The sequence below is a fragment of the Urocitellus parryii genome, chromosome 1 (assembly GCF_045843805.1).
Source record: "Urocitellus parryii isolate mUroPar1 chromosome 1, mUroPar1.hap1, whole genome shotgun sequence".
In the NCBI taxonomy this organism is placed as follows: Eukaryota; Metazoa; Chordata; class Mammalia; order Rodentia; family Sciuridae; genus Urocitellus; species Urocitellus parryii.
Window position 1 is genome coordinate 240,314,505 of NC_135531.1, and position 14,588 is coordinate 240,329,092.

Here is a 14,588-nt window from a genome sequence, read left to right on the forward strand (position 1 = left end):
TCCCGCCTCCTCGGGCAAGGCGGGACCAAGAGGCGCGCGGTTCCCTTCCCACAGCGCGCGTGCGCTAAGGGCTAGCGGGGCAACTCAAGCGGCTGGGCCTGGGTTCCGCGAGGGACGCTGGCTGCTTGCCGCTGGTGGATGGTAATTGCCTACCTTGCGCGAGCTGGAAGACAGTGTCTTGTGCCTAATAGGCATTAGTTCTGATATGCTGGTAGGCTCGACAGTTCCCTCTCCCTCGACTTGTCTTAGTCGGAGCGTGAGCGCTGCAGGCCGCGGTGGGCGCCTCCTCCAGGGGCGGGAAGTGGGTGTAGCGGAGCTGCGGAGCGCGCACACGTGCGGAGCTGGGTGCCTCAGTGCCTTGCTTTGAATTTTGTTGTAGTGCATTTCCCAAACCTTCTTGGGTACAGGTTTTTATAAGTTGTTTCCTAGCAGAAAATTTAATCCACCACAGCCGTAACTAGTCTTGCAAGCGAGTGTGACGTATTATAACGTAATTTGGTGACCTGCAAGGGGTACAGGTAAAGTCTTCATTTAATCCTTATTTTTGCCGATGTCTTTCGGCGTTTATCTCTATTGAGAACGGGCACCAGTGTTACATCCTGAGAAAATGTGGATACCAAAAACTGATCTTATTTGAGGAGTGAGAGGAAACATGATTAGTTTTTGGAATCGTCTTTGAAATCAAATTTCCTTTACCTTCGCAGTATGTAAAGCTTGTGATTTTCGTTGCTGAAATATTTCAGAGTTGATTTTGGAGAACGTTGGTTATCTATATGTAAATATTTTGTATTTCTGTTGGTTCTGTGAAAACAATTGGGTTAGATTTATTTTGTTCTTTAAATAATTTGTGTTCTCCTTAAAATCTGTGAATTCTCTGATCTCTACTTCTCTTTCTGTAGTCCTTAACTGACTTTCCTGGTCCTCAGCTCTTTATGAATATTCAGTTTTCCTCTCAACACAAATGAAAGACTGACTATCCTGACATTCTCAGACATTCTATTCTATCTATGCTGTGACTTGGAAGCCTGACACCAACCCTTCTACTTTTAAGAAGAGGTCATTTGATACTCATGGTAGAATGCTACATTCTAGGGACAAGTGATTATAAAAACTACATCCTTAAAGCACTCTGAACCTGGAGGAAGGGACAAACAAATAGAATAATTTGGGATGAGTTTGGGTTAAAAATAAAGAAAAGGTATTACAGAGGAAGGAATGTCTAATTTACTGGTGATTGAAGGGAGTAGGAGTTGGAACAGGAGAGAAAGGCTTTCTTGAGGATACTTAACCCAAATCTGCAAGGCTGATTATCCTCTTAGGAAGAAGCAACCCTGTGAGCTAAAGGAGTGAGTTTACCATGTTTAGAAGAGACAAATTGTGTAGGAGGACTGGCCTTGGGAATGGTGGGATGAGATAAGAAAGGTAGATAAAGATCCAGTTATTAGGAGTTTGGATTTAATCTAGTTAGTGGTTGGAAATCTTATAAAAATTTTAAGGTAGCAATGTGATGAAATTTAAATGAAAAAATAAATAATGGAAGGTTGATATTTGAGTCACAGTATTAATTAGGTGACAACTATAGTAAGTCAGAGGAGAAATGTTGAGCTGGTGAACAGTCAGTATGCAGAAGATTATTTTGAGAAATATTTAGAAAGTAGGATAGATAGGACTGGATGCCAGGTGGTAGAGGGTGAGAATTGCTATGATGTCTTTTTTTTTTTTTTAAGAGAGAGTGAGAGAGGGGGAGAGAGAGAGAATTTTAATATTTATTTTTTAGTTATAGGCGGACACAACATCCTTGTTTGTATGTGGTGCTGAGGATCGAACCCAGGCCGCACGCATGCCAGGCGAGCGTGCTACCGCTTGAGCCACATCCCCAGCCCCTGCTATGATGTCTTTAATTTCTAAATTTTGTTTTGTGTGTCTGGATGGAAAGTCTACAGTGGAACTGTCCTTTGAAGTCAAACATGCCAGAGTGTCCATCTGCCTTGGACACTCTGGCATATAATAGTGGTGTGATCTTTAGCAATATATCAAGCGTTTAAGTCTCATTTGTAATGGAAGAATAATAATATATGAGGGTATATTGTGAGGATTAAGTGAAATAATGTATATGAAGTTTTTATGTTAGCTCTTCTTATTATTACAAACAAAATATAGAAAGAAAGTTCATTAGAGAAAGATTATGAGATTGTTTGGGGGCATAATAAGTTTAGGTTGCCTCCAGATCATCTAAATGATGGTATTTAAAAAGTAGGTGAATCAGCCCTGGAGTCCAGAAAAAAAAAAAATTGTTAGACGTTTGGGTGGATCAGGGAATAACATGGAGCCAGTTTAAAATTAAGTATGAGGTGTAAGCTCACTAGTGGATCACTTGTATGGTATGCACAAGACCCTCGGTTTGATCCCCAGCACCACAAAAAAAGAAAAAGTAAATAAAATCAAGCATATCTAGGGAAGGAAATGGTGACTTGATGGGAAGGGGGACACCATTTTAATGTTTATATTGGTCTAGGAAAAATGCTGATAAAATTACTTTCTTAGGTCTTTGGGATTTTCAAACTAAGGTAGAAGATTTTTTAACCCAATTCTAAATGATTAGCCACCACATTACACAGTGTAGCTCTATACTCTTAGACTTGGGGCCATTTTAAAGCTTTGGAAGAGGAGAGAAAGTGCCTTTTGTTTTGGATAGCACTAATTTGTGTGAATGTTATGATAATGGAGCTGCCTAATTGTCCAGTGTTTGTCCACCAGATGACTAACTAAGCTTCCAACCCTGGAGAGCCACAAAAGATCATTGAGAAGTAGCTATTCATAGCTGCTTCTCTTAAAACTGTGTTCTCCAAAACTAAATCAAATATATAGATTAATTAGAGAGTAATTGTTAGTATTAAAAAATGCCAGCATTTCTTTACATAATGATCTCTTGTCATAATACTGTACATTTTAAGCCCTTACCATTTTATATATGCTTTCTAATTTGATCCTTACAATAAGTCATGAGGCGTTATCTCTCTTTTTACAAATGAATTATTTTTACAGAGGAATTTAAGTGATTTGCTTCTGTTGATATGTAAGAAGATGAACCCCAAGACCTATTTGTTTTTTTGCTCTTTGTCTTCGGTCTGTTAGTTTTTCTGCTGTGCCAATTAGTATTGCCTTATGTTTGTAAAATATACTTATGAATTTGACTATTTAACATCCTCAAAACCCAGTATGTTACCTTTTTTCCCAGAAATACTTCTCTTAAAATCTTGCTGTTATAATGCCTATACTCCATTTTTTGTTGAGTTACTGATACTTATTTTACATTCTTCCTTTATGTGGCTTATTTATCTTACATTGCCTGAGAAGGAATTTTAAATGGATTTTTTTTTCATTGCTATTTTGTTTGGAACTAGATTCCTTAGAATCAAATCATCATATGAGCATGTATCTAGTCATGCTAAATTAAGAAAATACTAGGGTTCCTTCACCTCCTTTTTTTTTTATCTAAAAAAAATCTTAACTCTTTGGAGAAGTTGGATGTTGTCAAGCTAGTATTTATTTTCCCATTTTTTTTCTGAAATTAGCAGTAAGGCAGGAGCAAAGCTCCCTCCCTGCATGTTTTAACTATGGAATTTCCATTAAAGATTTTTGAGGTGTTTTGTTTGTTTGAGCAAAGGGTTTTATAGCTAAAACATGGATCTACATGTAGTGTCAGCATATAATGGATCTTGAATTCCAACACAAGATTTGAGCTTTATCTCTTATCAGCTTTGTGCTGCCAAATGATTAGAATGATGTTTTAGGCAGAGTAGTATGGAGGGTAGTTATCTGACATATATGGGATCTGACTAGTTCAGATTAATGGTAATCCTAGACAGCCTAACTCCAAAAAAGCTCACTGGTTAAAAAGGCATTAACTCTTTAACATATATGGGTGAGAAATCATGTTTAAATTAAACTGCTGTTAAGCTATGTGATTGACTATAATTCTCACATTGCAAAGTGACAGGACCACTTACTCATTTCTAGCCAGGCAGATCATACTCATTATAGCACAATTGCTGTTCTCTTTCTTCATTTATTACCTATTGTGATTTACCAAATATTTACATTTAAGAAATCTAACACATTTGTCTCCATGATTCCAATTTTCTTTTTAACCTCTGTCAACCTAAAACACAAAACAAAACAAACAAACAAGCAAACAAAAAAACAGTAACAACAACAAAAAGACCCAGTGATTCTCTAATATTTATTTGGGAATAGCATTGCCAAATTTATATTCATATGGGAATAGTGGTAATAGCAGAGAAAAAGAGAAATGTAGATAGCAATTACAGCAACACAAAATGCTGGGAAAAATAAGAAAAACAGTTTGCTCATAATGTGGATTTTTTTTTTTTTTTATCCATGCGTTGCAAAAATTACATGAAGATTTTAAACAGCTCTTCGAGCAGGTATTTGTGAGTTAGAATAGAAAGCAGCAGTGAGGGAAAGAGCACAGGGACCTTTTTATTCCCCATGCCAGTAAGAAATTATGAACTTATAATAAAAGTATAATAGGCCTGTCTTGTCTTTTATTTAGGATAAGGGGTCAATTTTGCCCTATTGTATATGTCTATATCTATGACTATCTATGTTTCAATGTATATCTGTCTGTATCTGATCATGTACATAGGTATCCATAGGGGTAAATATATAGAAAGCAGATGTAGGATTATTTTAATCAAAGATTAAATAGCATTTCTTATTTCCTTTCAGAATAGTCAAGCAGCCCGAGAAATAATAGGAAAAAAAAGGCAAAGGGATTTCAGTTAATACTGCATTTTCATGATCCATTAGTATTTATTTCTATAAGAAACAATGTAAAACAAATATCTTGTCTTCTGATATTTAGGACTCATTTGGGGATGATTATGAACAACAGCTTTAACTTCACAGTTGGAAATGTTGCAAACTATGATCTCCTGCTTTCAGGGCACTTAGATTCAATTAATACCAAGGCCAACAAATGAAATAAAGTAATAGAAGAGAATACCTTAGAAAAGCTAAATATGTTACATGCTAAAAGTGCTACAGAAGTGACAATTTAAGGAGAACTATAAAATCTATTTTTTTCCTCACCACTGAGAATACAATCCCATTTTCTATTAGTATTGAAAATGGCTCAAGTCCCTCCACATAAAAAATAAAATGATTTCTGCTTAGGTTTTTGAAACTGCTTTGGTCATTTTTTTTTTGGAGGGGGGGTACTAGGGATTGAACTCTGGGGCACTTAAGCACTGAGCCATATCCCCAGTCCTATTTTATATTTTATTTAGAGACAGTGTTGCACTGAGTTGCTTAGTGCATCGCTATTGCTAAGGCTGGCTTTGAATTTTCGATCCTCCTACCTCAGCCTCCTGAGACACTGGGATTACAGGTATGTGCCACTGCACCCAGTTTGGTCATTTATTTATAAGAGGTAATAAGATTACCTATCAATAGAGAAAGTTTTGAATGACTTGCCTGTATTTAAGTCTCAGCTATGCCTCTTAATTAAATGACCTTGTACAAGTTTTCTTCTCTGTGCTTCAGTAGTAGTATAAAATGAAGATGATTAAATAACACCTATTTCAGAGTGTATTGGTATAAGCTGGGCATGGTGATGCACACCTATAATCCTAGAGGTTTGAGAGGCTGAGGCAGGAGGATCAAGAATTCAAAGCCAGCTTCAACAATTTAGTGAGATCCTAAGCAATTTAGCAAGACCCTGTCTCAAAATATAAAAAGTACTGGGGATGATATGGCTCAGTGGTTAAGTGCCTCTGGGTTCAATCTCTGGTACCCTCCCAATAAAGAAAATGTATTGGTATGAAATAAATTATTTAATACTGCATATGCCTTAAATAGAACCTGGCATACAGTAAGGCTAAATGAGTGTGAGCTGTTATTACTATTATTGTTATATCATTATTATTTTTATTACTTCTATTAGGACTGTTTAACAATTCTTATTTTTATAACTTGAATTTTTATCTTCTAGCTGTTCTGCTAAGCATTAGAATGAAACAGTTGCCTGCAGCAACAGTTCGTCTCCTTTCAAGTTCTCAGATAATCACTTCAGTGGTCAGTGTTGTAAAAGAACTAGTTGAAAACTCCTTGGATGCTGGTGCTACAAGCATAGATGTGAAACTGGTGAGTTTTCTTGAAAGATACTAAGAAAAAAGCCTTGTAGATCTTTACTTCTTTCTTTGTGCCAGCAAATTACACATAAGATATTTGTCCTAAGAGCAAGTTCCTAAAATTAAATTTTTATTCAAGTCAATAATATAACACTGAAGGAAATTATAATAAAACATGTATTTCAGGACTCAGTCACCTAAAACATCATTTTAATGTTAGTATTTTCTAATATTTCTCTTTGGTTATTCTTGTTTACTTCTTTCATATATTCCTCTTTGCATTTTATTTTCCCACCTAATTTTGTTTCAAAACCATTCCCATTATTACTTTAATTTTGGCATTTTAAGTGCTGCATATTAAAATCATTAAATTAATATGCCTTAGAACATTCGTTATGATTTTTTGCAATTAGTTTACATGTCCATTTCCCCTACTCTAAATTGCAAGTTCATAGTAATAAGCTATATTTTATTCATTTTTGTGTCCTTTATAACTAGCCAGTTCCTAGCACTTTTTAGGAAAGTAAATAAATTTCTTTGAATGTTTGAATACTTTTTTAAAAATCTCTTAATTATAGGATATTTGTGTTATTTCTAGTATTTTGGCATTATAAATAATGTTGATTATAATATCAACATTATAGGAAAGGGATTTTATCTTTTTATATGAGTCTATATATGACAGATTTTGCTTAACAATCAATCTTAGGCAGGTAAATAAATATCTTGTTCTCTTTTTTTGGCTCTAAAACATGTATCCTGTTTTTAATTGTCTCTGGAAGAAAAATAATTGTTCATTATAGTTATGTAATTGTGGTGTTCATTTTGACATATTCACAAATTCATTGTAGAAAAGGATTTATTGTAGGAAAGGGATCTAATCTTATCAGATAAGATTCTATGATATATCTATAAAACCTGAATATAAATACTGTTTATTGGTAAATAAATAGTAATAGATTGGTAAACTATTACTATACCCATTTTACAGATAGTAAATGTTCTGTTTTTTAGTTTTTTAGTTATAGATGGACACAATACCTTTATTTTTGAATGTGGTGCTGAGGATCAAACCCAGTGCTAGACAAGTGCTCTTCCACTGAGCCACAATCCCAGCCCAGAGAGTAAATGTTCTGAAAAATAGTAATGGAGCTAAAATTGGAATTCAGTCTTTCTGATTCATTCAATATCTTTCCTCCATACTAATGGTTCTCACAGTGTTTGGGTGAATCATATTAAATTAGAAGATTTGTTAGATAATGGGCTCCACTTCTGAGACTTGTGATTCTTGGAGGGGCTTGAGAATTTGCATTTCTAACAAATTTCTAGTTGAAGCTAATGCTACTATATAAGCTTTCTAACAAGTTTCTAGTTGATACTGATGCTGCTATAGAACTGCTCTTCTATATCAAACCTGTATTGGGTTTTTAAATAATACCCTATAAGCTTTATAAACATGAAAAAATGTATATCAAATTAAACCCAAAAAAGACAATTTATTTTTCTTAAGCATTTCATATAATCAGTTTAGTCTGATTAGAGTACAATTGATAATAACCAATTAGGATTATATCTTTATATATGACAGATTTTGCTTAAGAATCAATTTTAGGCAGGTAAACAAATATCTTGTTCTTTTTTTTTGTCTCTAAAACATGTATTTTATTCTTAATTGTCTCTGGAAGAAAAATAATTGTTCATTATAGTTAGTAATTGTGGTATTCATTTTGACATTTACAAATTCATATAACATAATTTGCTACATTTCAATCACCAGTACTTTCCCTTTCCTTCCCTTACCTTTTCCCCTGATCTCTTTCCTCTACTGGTCTTTCTTCTATTAACTTTTTTTTCAATTGATACATTATAGTTGTACATAAAAATGGAATTCATTGTGTATATTAATATGTATATACCATAATTTAGTAGAATTCCACAGTTCCTTCCCTTTCCCATCCTTCCTCTCTCTGCCTTGATCCCTTTCTTTTAATCTACTCTTCTCTTTTCTATTTTTATGAGATCCCCTTTTTAAAAAAATATCTTATTTCTCTCTAGGTGTTTTCATTTCTAGTCTCGTAAGGATTCTTTATACTGCTTTCCAGAGTGTTTGTACTAATTTGCAGTCTCACCAACAATGCATGAGTATACCTTTTCCTCCACATTCTAGTCCACATTTGTGGTAATTTGTGTTTTTAATGATTGCCATTCTGACTGGAATAATATCTAACTAAGATAAAATCTCAGCATAGTTTTGATTTGCATTTCCCTCATTGCTAAAGATGTTAAATATTTTATCATATATTTGTTGGCTATTTATATTTCTTCTTTTCAGACATGTCTCTTTAGTTCATTTGTCTATTTATCACCTGAGTTTTTTGTTTTTTATAAATATAGATTATTAAACATAATTTATTAGAAATATCCATGATAGTGAAACAAGTCAAAGAACTGTTAAAGATCAGACTGTCCTTTTATTTTATAGTCAATCTCAGTCTAGAGAAAACAAGGGATTTATTCATGTACCATAATTAGTAGAACTGAAGACTTTAAATTCTTCTTTCCATAGTGTGAATGAATGCTGGTTGCTACTACTCAGACCTGTTCCAGACCAACCTGGGCAACTTGGTAGACTGTGCAGCAATTTGGCAAGACTCTGTCTCAAAACTTAAAGAAAGGATTGGGGATGTAGCTCAGTGGTAAAGAGCCCTTGAGTTCTGGCCTCAGTACCAAAAAACAAAAAGACCAAATTATTTGATTTGTGTTTGTTTCTAAAAATGATCACAGTTTAATGTTTTTATATATTAAAAGTGTTTTTAACTTTGTAGGAGAATTATGGATTTGATAAAATTGAGGTTCGAGACAATGGTGAGGGTATCAAGGCTGTTGATGCACCTGTAATGGCAGTGAAGTACTACACCTCAAAAATAAACAGTCATGAAGATCTGGAAAATTTGACAACCTATGGTTTTCGTGGGGAAGCCTTGGGGTCAATTTGTTGTGTTGCTGAGGTAAGGTCATTTATATTATAGACAATTTTAGTATTACAGAATATTAGAATTAAGAGACATCTAATCCAGTACTTGGAAAAGATGTAAAACTTCTTACATTTTATATTAAGGTATATTTAACAAAGTATTACCATTTTAAGCATTTTTAAGAATGCAGCTAAGTAGCATCAAATACATTCACATTGTTATATACCCATCAACATTACCATCTTCAGAATTTTTCATCATCCTAAACTGATTCTCAGTACCTATTAAAGAATGATTCCCTTTTCCTTTTTCCCATCCTCTAATAACCACTATCTTGCTTTCTGTCTATGAATTAAATATTCAGATACCTTATATATATGGAATCATACTGTATTTGTCCTTTTTTTGTCTTGCCTAATATAATAATGTCTGCAAGGATAATGTCTTCAAGGTTTGTGAACATTGTGACATGTATCAAAATTTTGTGTGTATATCACATTTATATCCATTCATCTGTAGGTAGATACTTAGGTTACTTTCACCTTTTGACTTTTATGGATAATGTGGCTCTTAACATGGGTGTACAAACATTTGTTCAAGTTTCTGCATTCACATCTTTTGGGTATACACCTAGAAGTGGGTTTGCAGTGTCATGGTAATTCTATCCATATTCTTTGAGGAACAGCATTGTGTATTTTGCAATGTTAATACTTACTAGAGGAAAATGTTTAGTAGCCCTTTGGCTTGGAAAAGATGTATTTTAAAAATTAAAGATACTTATCTATAGGATATTTTAGTCATTATCATAGTAAAGCATATTGTGAATCTTTTTTTAATATTTATTTTTTAGTTGTAGTTGGACACAATATCTTTATTTATTTATTTTTATGTGGTGTTGAGGATAGAACCCAAGGCTTTGCATGTGCTAGGTGAGTGCTCTACCGCTGAGCCACAACCCCAGCCCACAATGTGAATCTTTAAAAGTAGTAGTTTATGGTACTTTTCCCTACATCTCCTTCATCATGAAACTCTTTCTTTCTTTCTTTCTTTCTTTCTTTCTTTCTTTCTTTCTTTCTTTCTTTCTTTCTTTTTATTGGTTGTTCAAAACATTACAAAGCTCTTGACATATCATATTTCATACATTAGATTCAAGTGGGTTATGAACTCCCATTTTTATTAAGAAGTATATTGGGCTGGGGATGTGGCTCAAGCGGTAGCGCACTCGCCTGGTATATGCACGGCCCAGGTTCGATCCTCAGCACCACATACAAACAAAGATGTTGTGTCCGCCGAAAACTAAAAAATAAATATTAAAATTGTCTCTCTCTCTAAAAAAAAAAAAAAAAAAAAAAAGAAGTATATTACTGGGCTGGGGTTGTGGCTCAGTGGTAGAGTGCTCACCTAGCATGCGTGAGGCACTGGGTTCAATCGTCAGCACTACATAAAAATAAAATAAAGGTATTGTGTTTACCTACAGCTAAAAAATAAATACTAAAAATAAAAAGAAGCAGCATAGTACTGTTATTTGTTTTTTCAGTACTGGGCATTGAACCCAGGGCCTTACACATGTTAGGCAAGTATTCTACCAGTAGAGCTACATTCCTAGTTCATATTACTGTGTTTTTGTTTGTTTGTTGCTCTATGAAACCCACAGTGGAAGTTCCACTTTGGTCACTACAGATAATGAGGTTGAATCTAGAGGTGTGAATTAACTTATTCTAAAGTATAGATATCTAGGGGCAGATTGGATACTAGAACTTTACTCTTCTGACTGCTGGTTAGGTTTTTGTAATGTTTACAAACCCCTTAGTTCAGTGCCTGACACATTCAGTTGTATCATACCAATTGTATTACACTTCCTCTGCCCCAGATTTTATAACTAGTTTGTGGCAAAACTTTTCTATAACCTTGATCTCTGCATTTCTATGTGTCTTATTTGTGTTTGGTTACCTGACTTTACTAGTTTCTTTATGCTATACTGTTACTCTGTGGCTGGTGGTCTCTGTTTTATTGTGTGACAGTATCTTTACGCCAGTAAAGATGACAGGGCGATTATGAGGGTCTGTTTGTGTAATTTTTGAGGTTTGCCTAGTTGTGTTTAAGATGGAATATCTTATTTAGATGAGAATGGCCATGTGTAATAAAATGATAGCGTTTGATAACTATTGTTTAGGAAAAGTGGCATGGACATGACATATTGTTGCTGTCTTTTGTTCTGGTTTTTGGACATGTGTTTAGTAGCCTGATCTTCTCAGCAGTGATGTATTCTCCAGATTCATGTGGTCCTTTCTTTGGCCTTCTGCCTTTGAAGTGCTGCATTGTTTAGTTTTTCTCCATTTTTTTGTGAATAGGGTCCTAGCTAGGTATACACTTTCTCTTTGACTTTGGGGCTCTGTAAGGTATTGTCTTAAGTAGACCAGAAAAATGTCAGAGATGGTACAGTTTAAGTGGGAGATTTGGCTGTTGTAGCATAGTAGACAAAGTTCTGTCCCTTGTTGGCAGCCAGATGTTCAGTTTTCCATAAAATAAGAAATCCTTAAGTGTGCTCATAAAACCTCTACCCAAAATCTAGCACACCATGTGCTTCTTTATCTTACTTAACACTTGCTTTATTTAGAATTCATTGAACCTTCAAATCGATTTTGGAGAAAAAAAAAGAGGAGGGTACATCTGCATATTGCCCATCTTTCTCATCAGAGAACTTATATGGGAACTTGTAGCCCTGGGTCTTGTACATAAGTTAGTTTTTAAAATGGAGGTTCTTTGAACCTCCCAGTACTGATACTGTTGTTTGAGTTTCTTGTGACTATTTTAGAACATAAATATTATATATATGTAGTTTAGCTGTTGTAAAAACTGGCAGATATCTTTTAAGTGTTATTTTGGTAGAGTATTGTTAGAAAAGATAATTTGGCACATCTATGTTTTATTGTAAAAGATACATTTACCCTTTCAGAGACAAAATCGGTCATAACCAATTTTGCCTGCTAGATGGCAGCACTACACTTAGTCTTTGTAAATATGTTTTACATGAGCTGTGTAATTTATCCAGATTTTCCCTGTAGTTCTGATTTTACACAGCAGATTTGCAATTTTTGCCCATGAGTCATTTTATCTTGTTTTTGTATGTGATTACTTAAGCCAACTTGACATCTGTGTTTATCAATTTTGTCTTATTTTTGAGGTATTAAAGTGTTATTGAATAATAACTTTTAGAGTAATTTTGCTCATTAGAATCATAAAAGAATTGTCAAAGTATCACAATAATAGAAAACTAAACTTTTTAAAGAAAGTTTGCAGTTTCCACATTGCAGTGCAAAACATTTGTTTATATTTAAAAATATTAATAGCATTTCACAGAATTCTTTTTCTTTGAAATCTTTGAGGAAACTACACAGGTGTGTGTGTGTGTGTGTGTGTGTGCGCGTGCAGTAAATTTTTGCATATATACTCAAGATTAAGATAAAGGTTGTTATCAGCACCCTAGAAAGTTCTCTCAGGTCCCCTCCCTGTCAGTATCTCAGAAGAATCCACTATTCTGGCCTCTGTAAACACAGATTAGTTCTGCCTGTTTTTGAACTTGATATAAATGGAATCTTGAGGCATGTATTATTTTGTCACAGTTTTTTGATGATGATTTAAGTTTGATTGTACCTGAAAGATAAAGGAAAGATATAATTGGAAGAGACCCTGGTAGGACTAATAGACCATGGTGCACTGCCCAGATCCCCAACTTTAGTACTGGGTACTATGAAGAATACTGAGTGAGTGTTCACAACTGAATTTCCCTTTGGAGTTTGCCCTTACTTCACTGAAGAGAGTTATCTTATCCAAGTCATGCAGATCAACCTGCATCCAGTAACTATTTTGGTTCCAGTTCAGGATAGCTCTGCTCTGTTCCCACAAGTGATCACTCAGAGTACTCCTCAGTAAACGTCTATTCACTAATCTGTGTCCCCAAATCTTCATGGGTAAGCCTACCTATAGTTTAGGTGTTCTCTGGCTCAGTGTCTTTATATTACTGATGAGGAAACTGGGGTGTGTTGAGGCCAAATGCCAAATCTTTGTACCACAACTTCAAAATATTCTCTAATAATCATTTAACTAACATTTGATTGTCTCCTATATCTGCAGGGTGCTGTGGTAGGTAGTTTATTTCAGAGAAGCTGTGTGCAGTGAAATAAACATAACATGAAAATTGTGACTTATTCAGAGACCCATAGTATCTACATGGCTGAGCTAAGAATACAGTTTCAATTTCATGCCTCTCAGAACTGAGATCTTGCCTTCTTACCAGCATGGTTAGAAAGGGACTTATAAGTTTAAAACTTAAAAGTTTTAACCTTTTGAGGGAAAATGTTCACTTTCTAAACTTACTATTCTTCGTTCAGAAAGAAATAAGGTTTCATGTATAAAAATTGCTTATTTCTATTTGTTTAGTACAGTACTGGGTCTGCTACTGATCTTCATCTCTAGTCTTTTTATTTTTTTTATTTTGAGACAGGGTCTTCCTAAAGTTGCCCAGGTTTTCCTAGAACTTTCAATATTTTAAAGGCTCTGGTTTATTTTGAAATTTTCTAGATAGAATTACAGTTACATAATAAAAATTAGTGATTTGGTTATTTTGTCTACCAAATTATTTCATGTAGATAATTAGGTAATTTTAAAGTCTTATGTTTGTAAACCATCCAAGGTTCAATAGATTGATAATATATAACTGGTATATAGTTTTGTCATATTGTTAAATGACTCTCAACTTGAATTTCAGTTGTTAAATTTACTTTTTTAGATGATTTTACATGTTAATAATTTAAATTATAAAAAGGGAAATGAAGTTAGTCTCCCAGCAAAACTAGAAATATGAAATGCACCTAATTCCGTTTTGTTTTCTTTTTTGCTATGGTGGATGTCAAACCCAGGGACTTGTGCATGTTAGCAAGTGCTCTGCCATGGAACTATACCTCCAGCCTGCTAATTCTGTATCCTTTATTTATATACATGACAAAAATAAGCAGTTTTCCCAATTCATCAATTTTAAAATAACTTCCAGTTTCAGACTTTAACAGTCCAAAGGAGTAAAGCACTTCTTTTTACATTTGCAGAGTGAACTATTAATATTTAAAAATTAAATTGCTTCTTCTGTAACCTATGATGAATGTTTCAGTTACTGACACAAATTGGCTAATTTGTTTTTTTAAATCATATCAATAAGCATAACTTCTTGAAATTTGTGGTTGATAGAAAAATAATTTTGAGATATTTGTCATTCTTTACTGTTAGCATAACAATTGGAATGAACTGGAAGTCATGAAATTTCTGTTCATAGAAATTTTTGTAAGGACTTTTTTGTATATGTTCTTCCTTTTACATAATAAAACATACTCCTTTTAGGTTGATATTATATTATAAATACATTATATAAATTATGCTTTTCTATCCAAAACATGTTTAAGAAACT

The 14,588-nt window shown here is 34.0% G+C and overlaps 1 protein-coding gene across 5 annotated transcripts in view; it reads left to right on the forward strand.

Annotated features, from left to right (window-relative positions):
• The first annotated feature begins 54 nt into the window (after positions 1 to 54).
• The window catches only part of Pms1 (PMS1 homolog 1, mismatch repair system component), an 80,931-nt gene continuing 66,397 nt past the window's right edge, over positions 55 to 14,588 (forward strand). For 2 of the 5 annotated variants that reach the window (XM_026389059.2, XM_026389063.2), the window contains exons 1-3: positions 71 to 211; positions 6,017 to 6,168; positions 8,981 to 9,163. In XM_026389059.2, the coding sequence (XP_026244844.1) occupies positions 6,037 to 6,168; positions 8,981 to 9,163 (315 nt within the window). In that variant the 5' untranslated portion in view covers positions 71 to 211; positions 6,017 to 6,036. Of the gene's footprint in view, positions 212 to 412; positions 519 to 6,016; positions 6,169 to 8,980; positions 9,164 to 14,588 lie in introns of those variants that run through there. The other 3 variants (XM_026389060.2, XM_026389061.2, XM_026389062.1) reach the window with 3 other exon arrangements.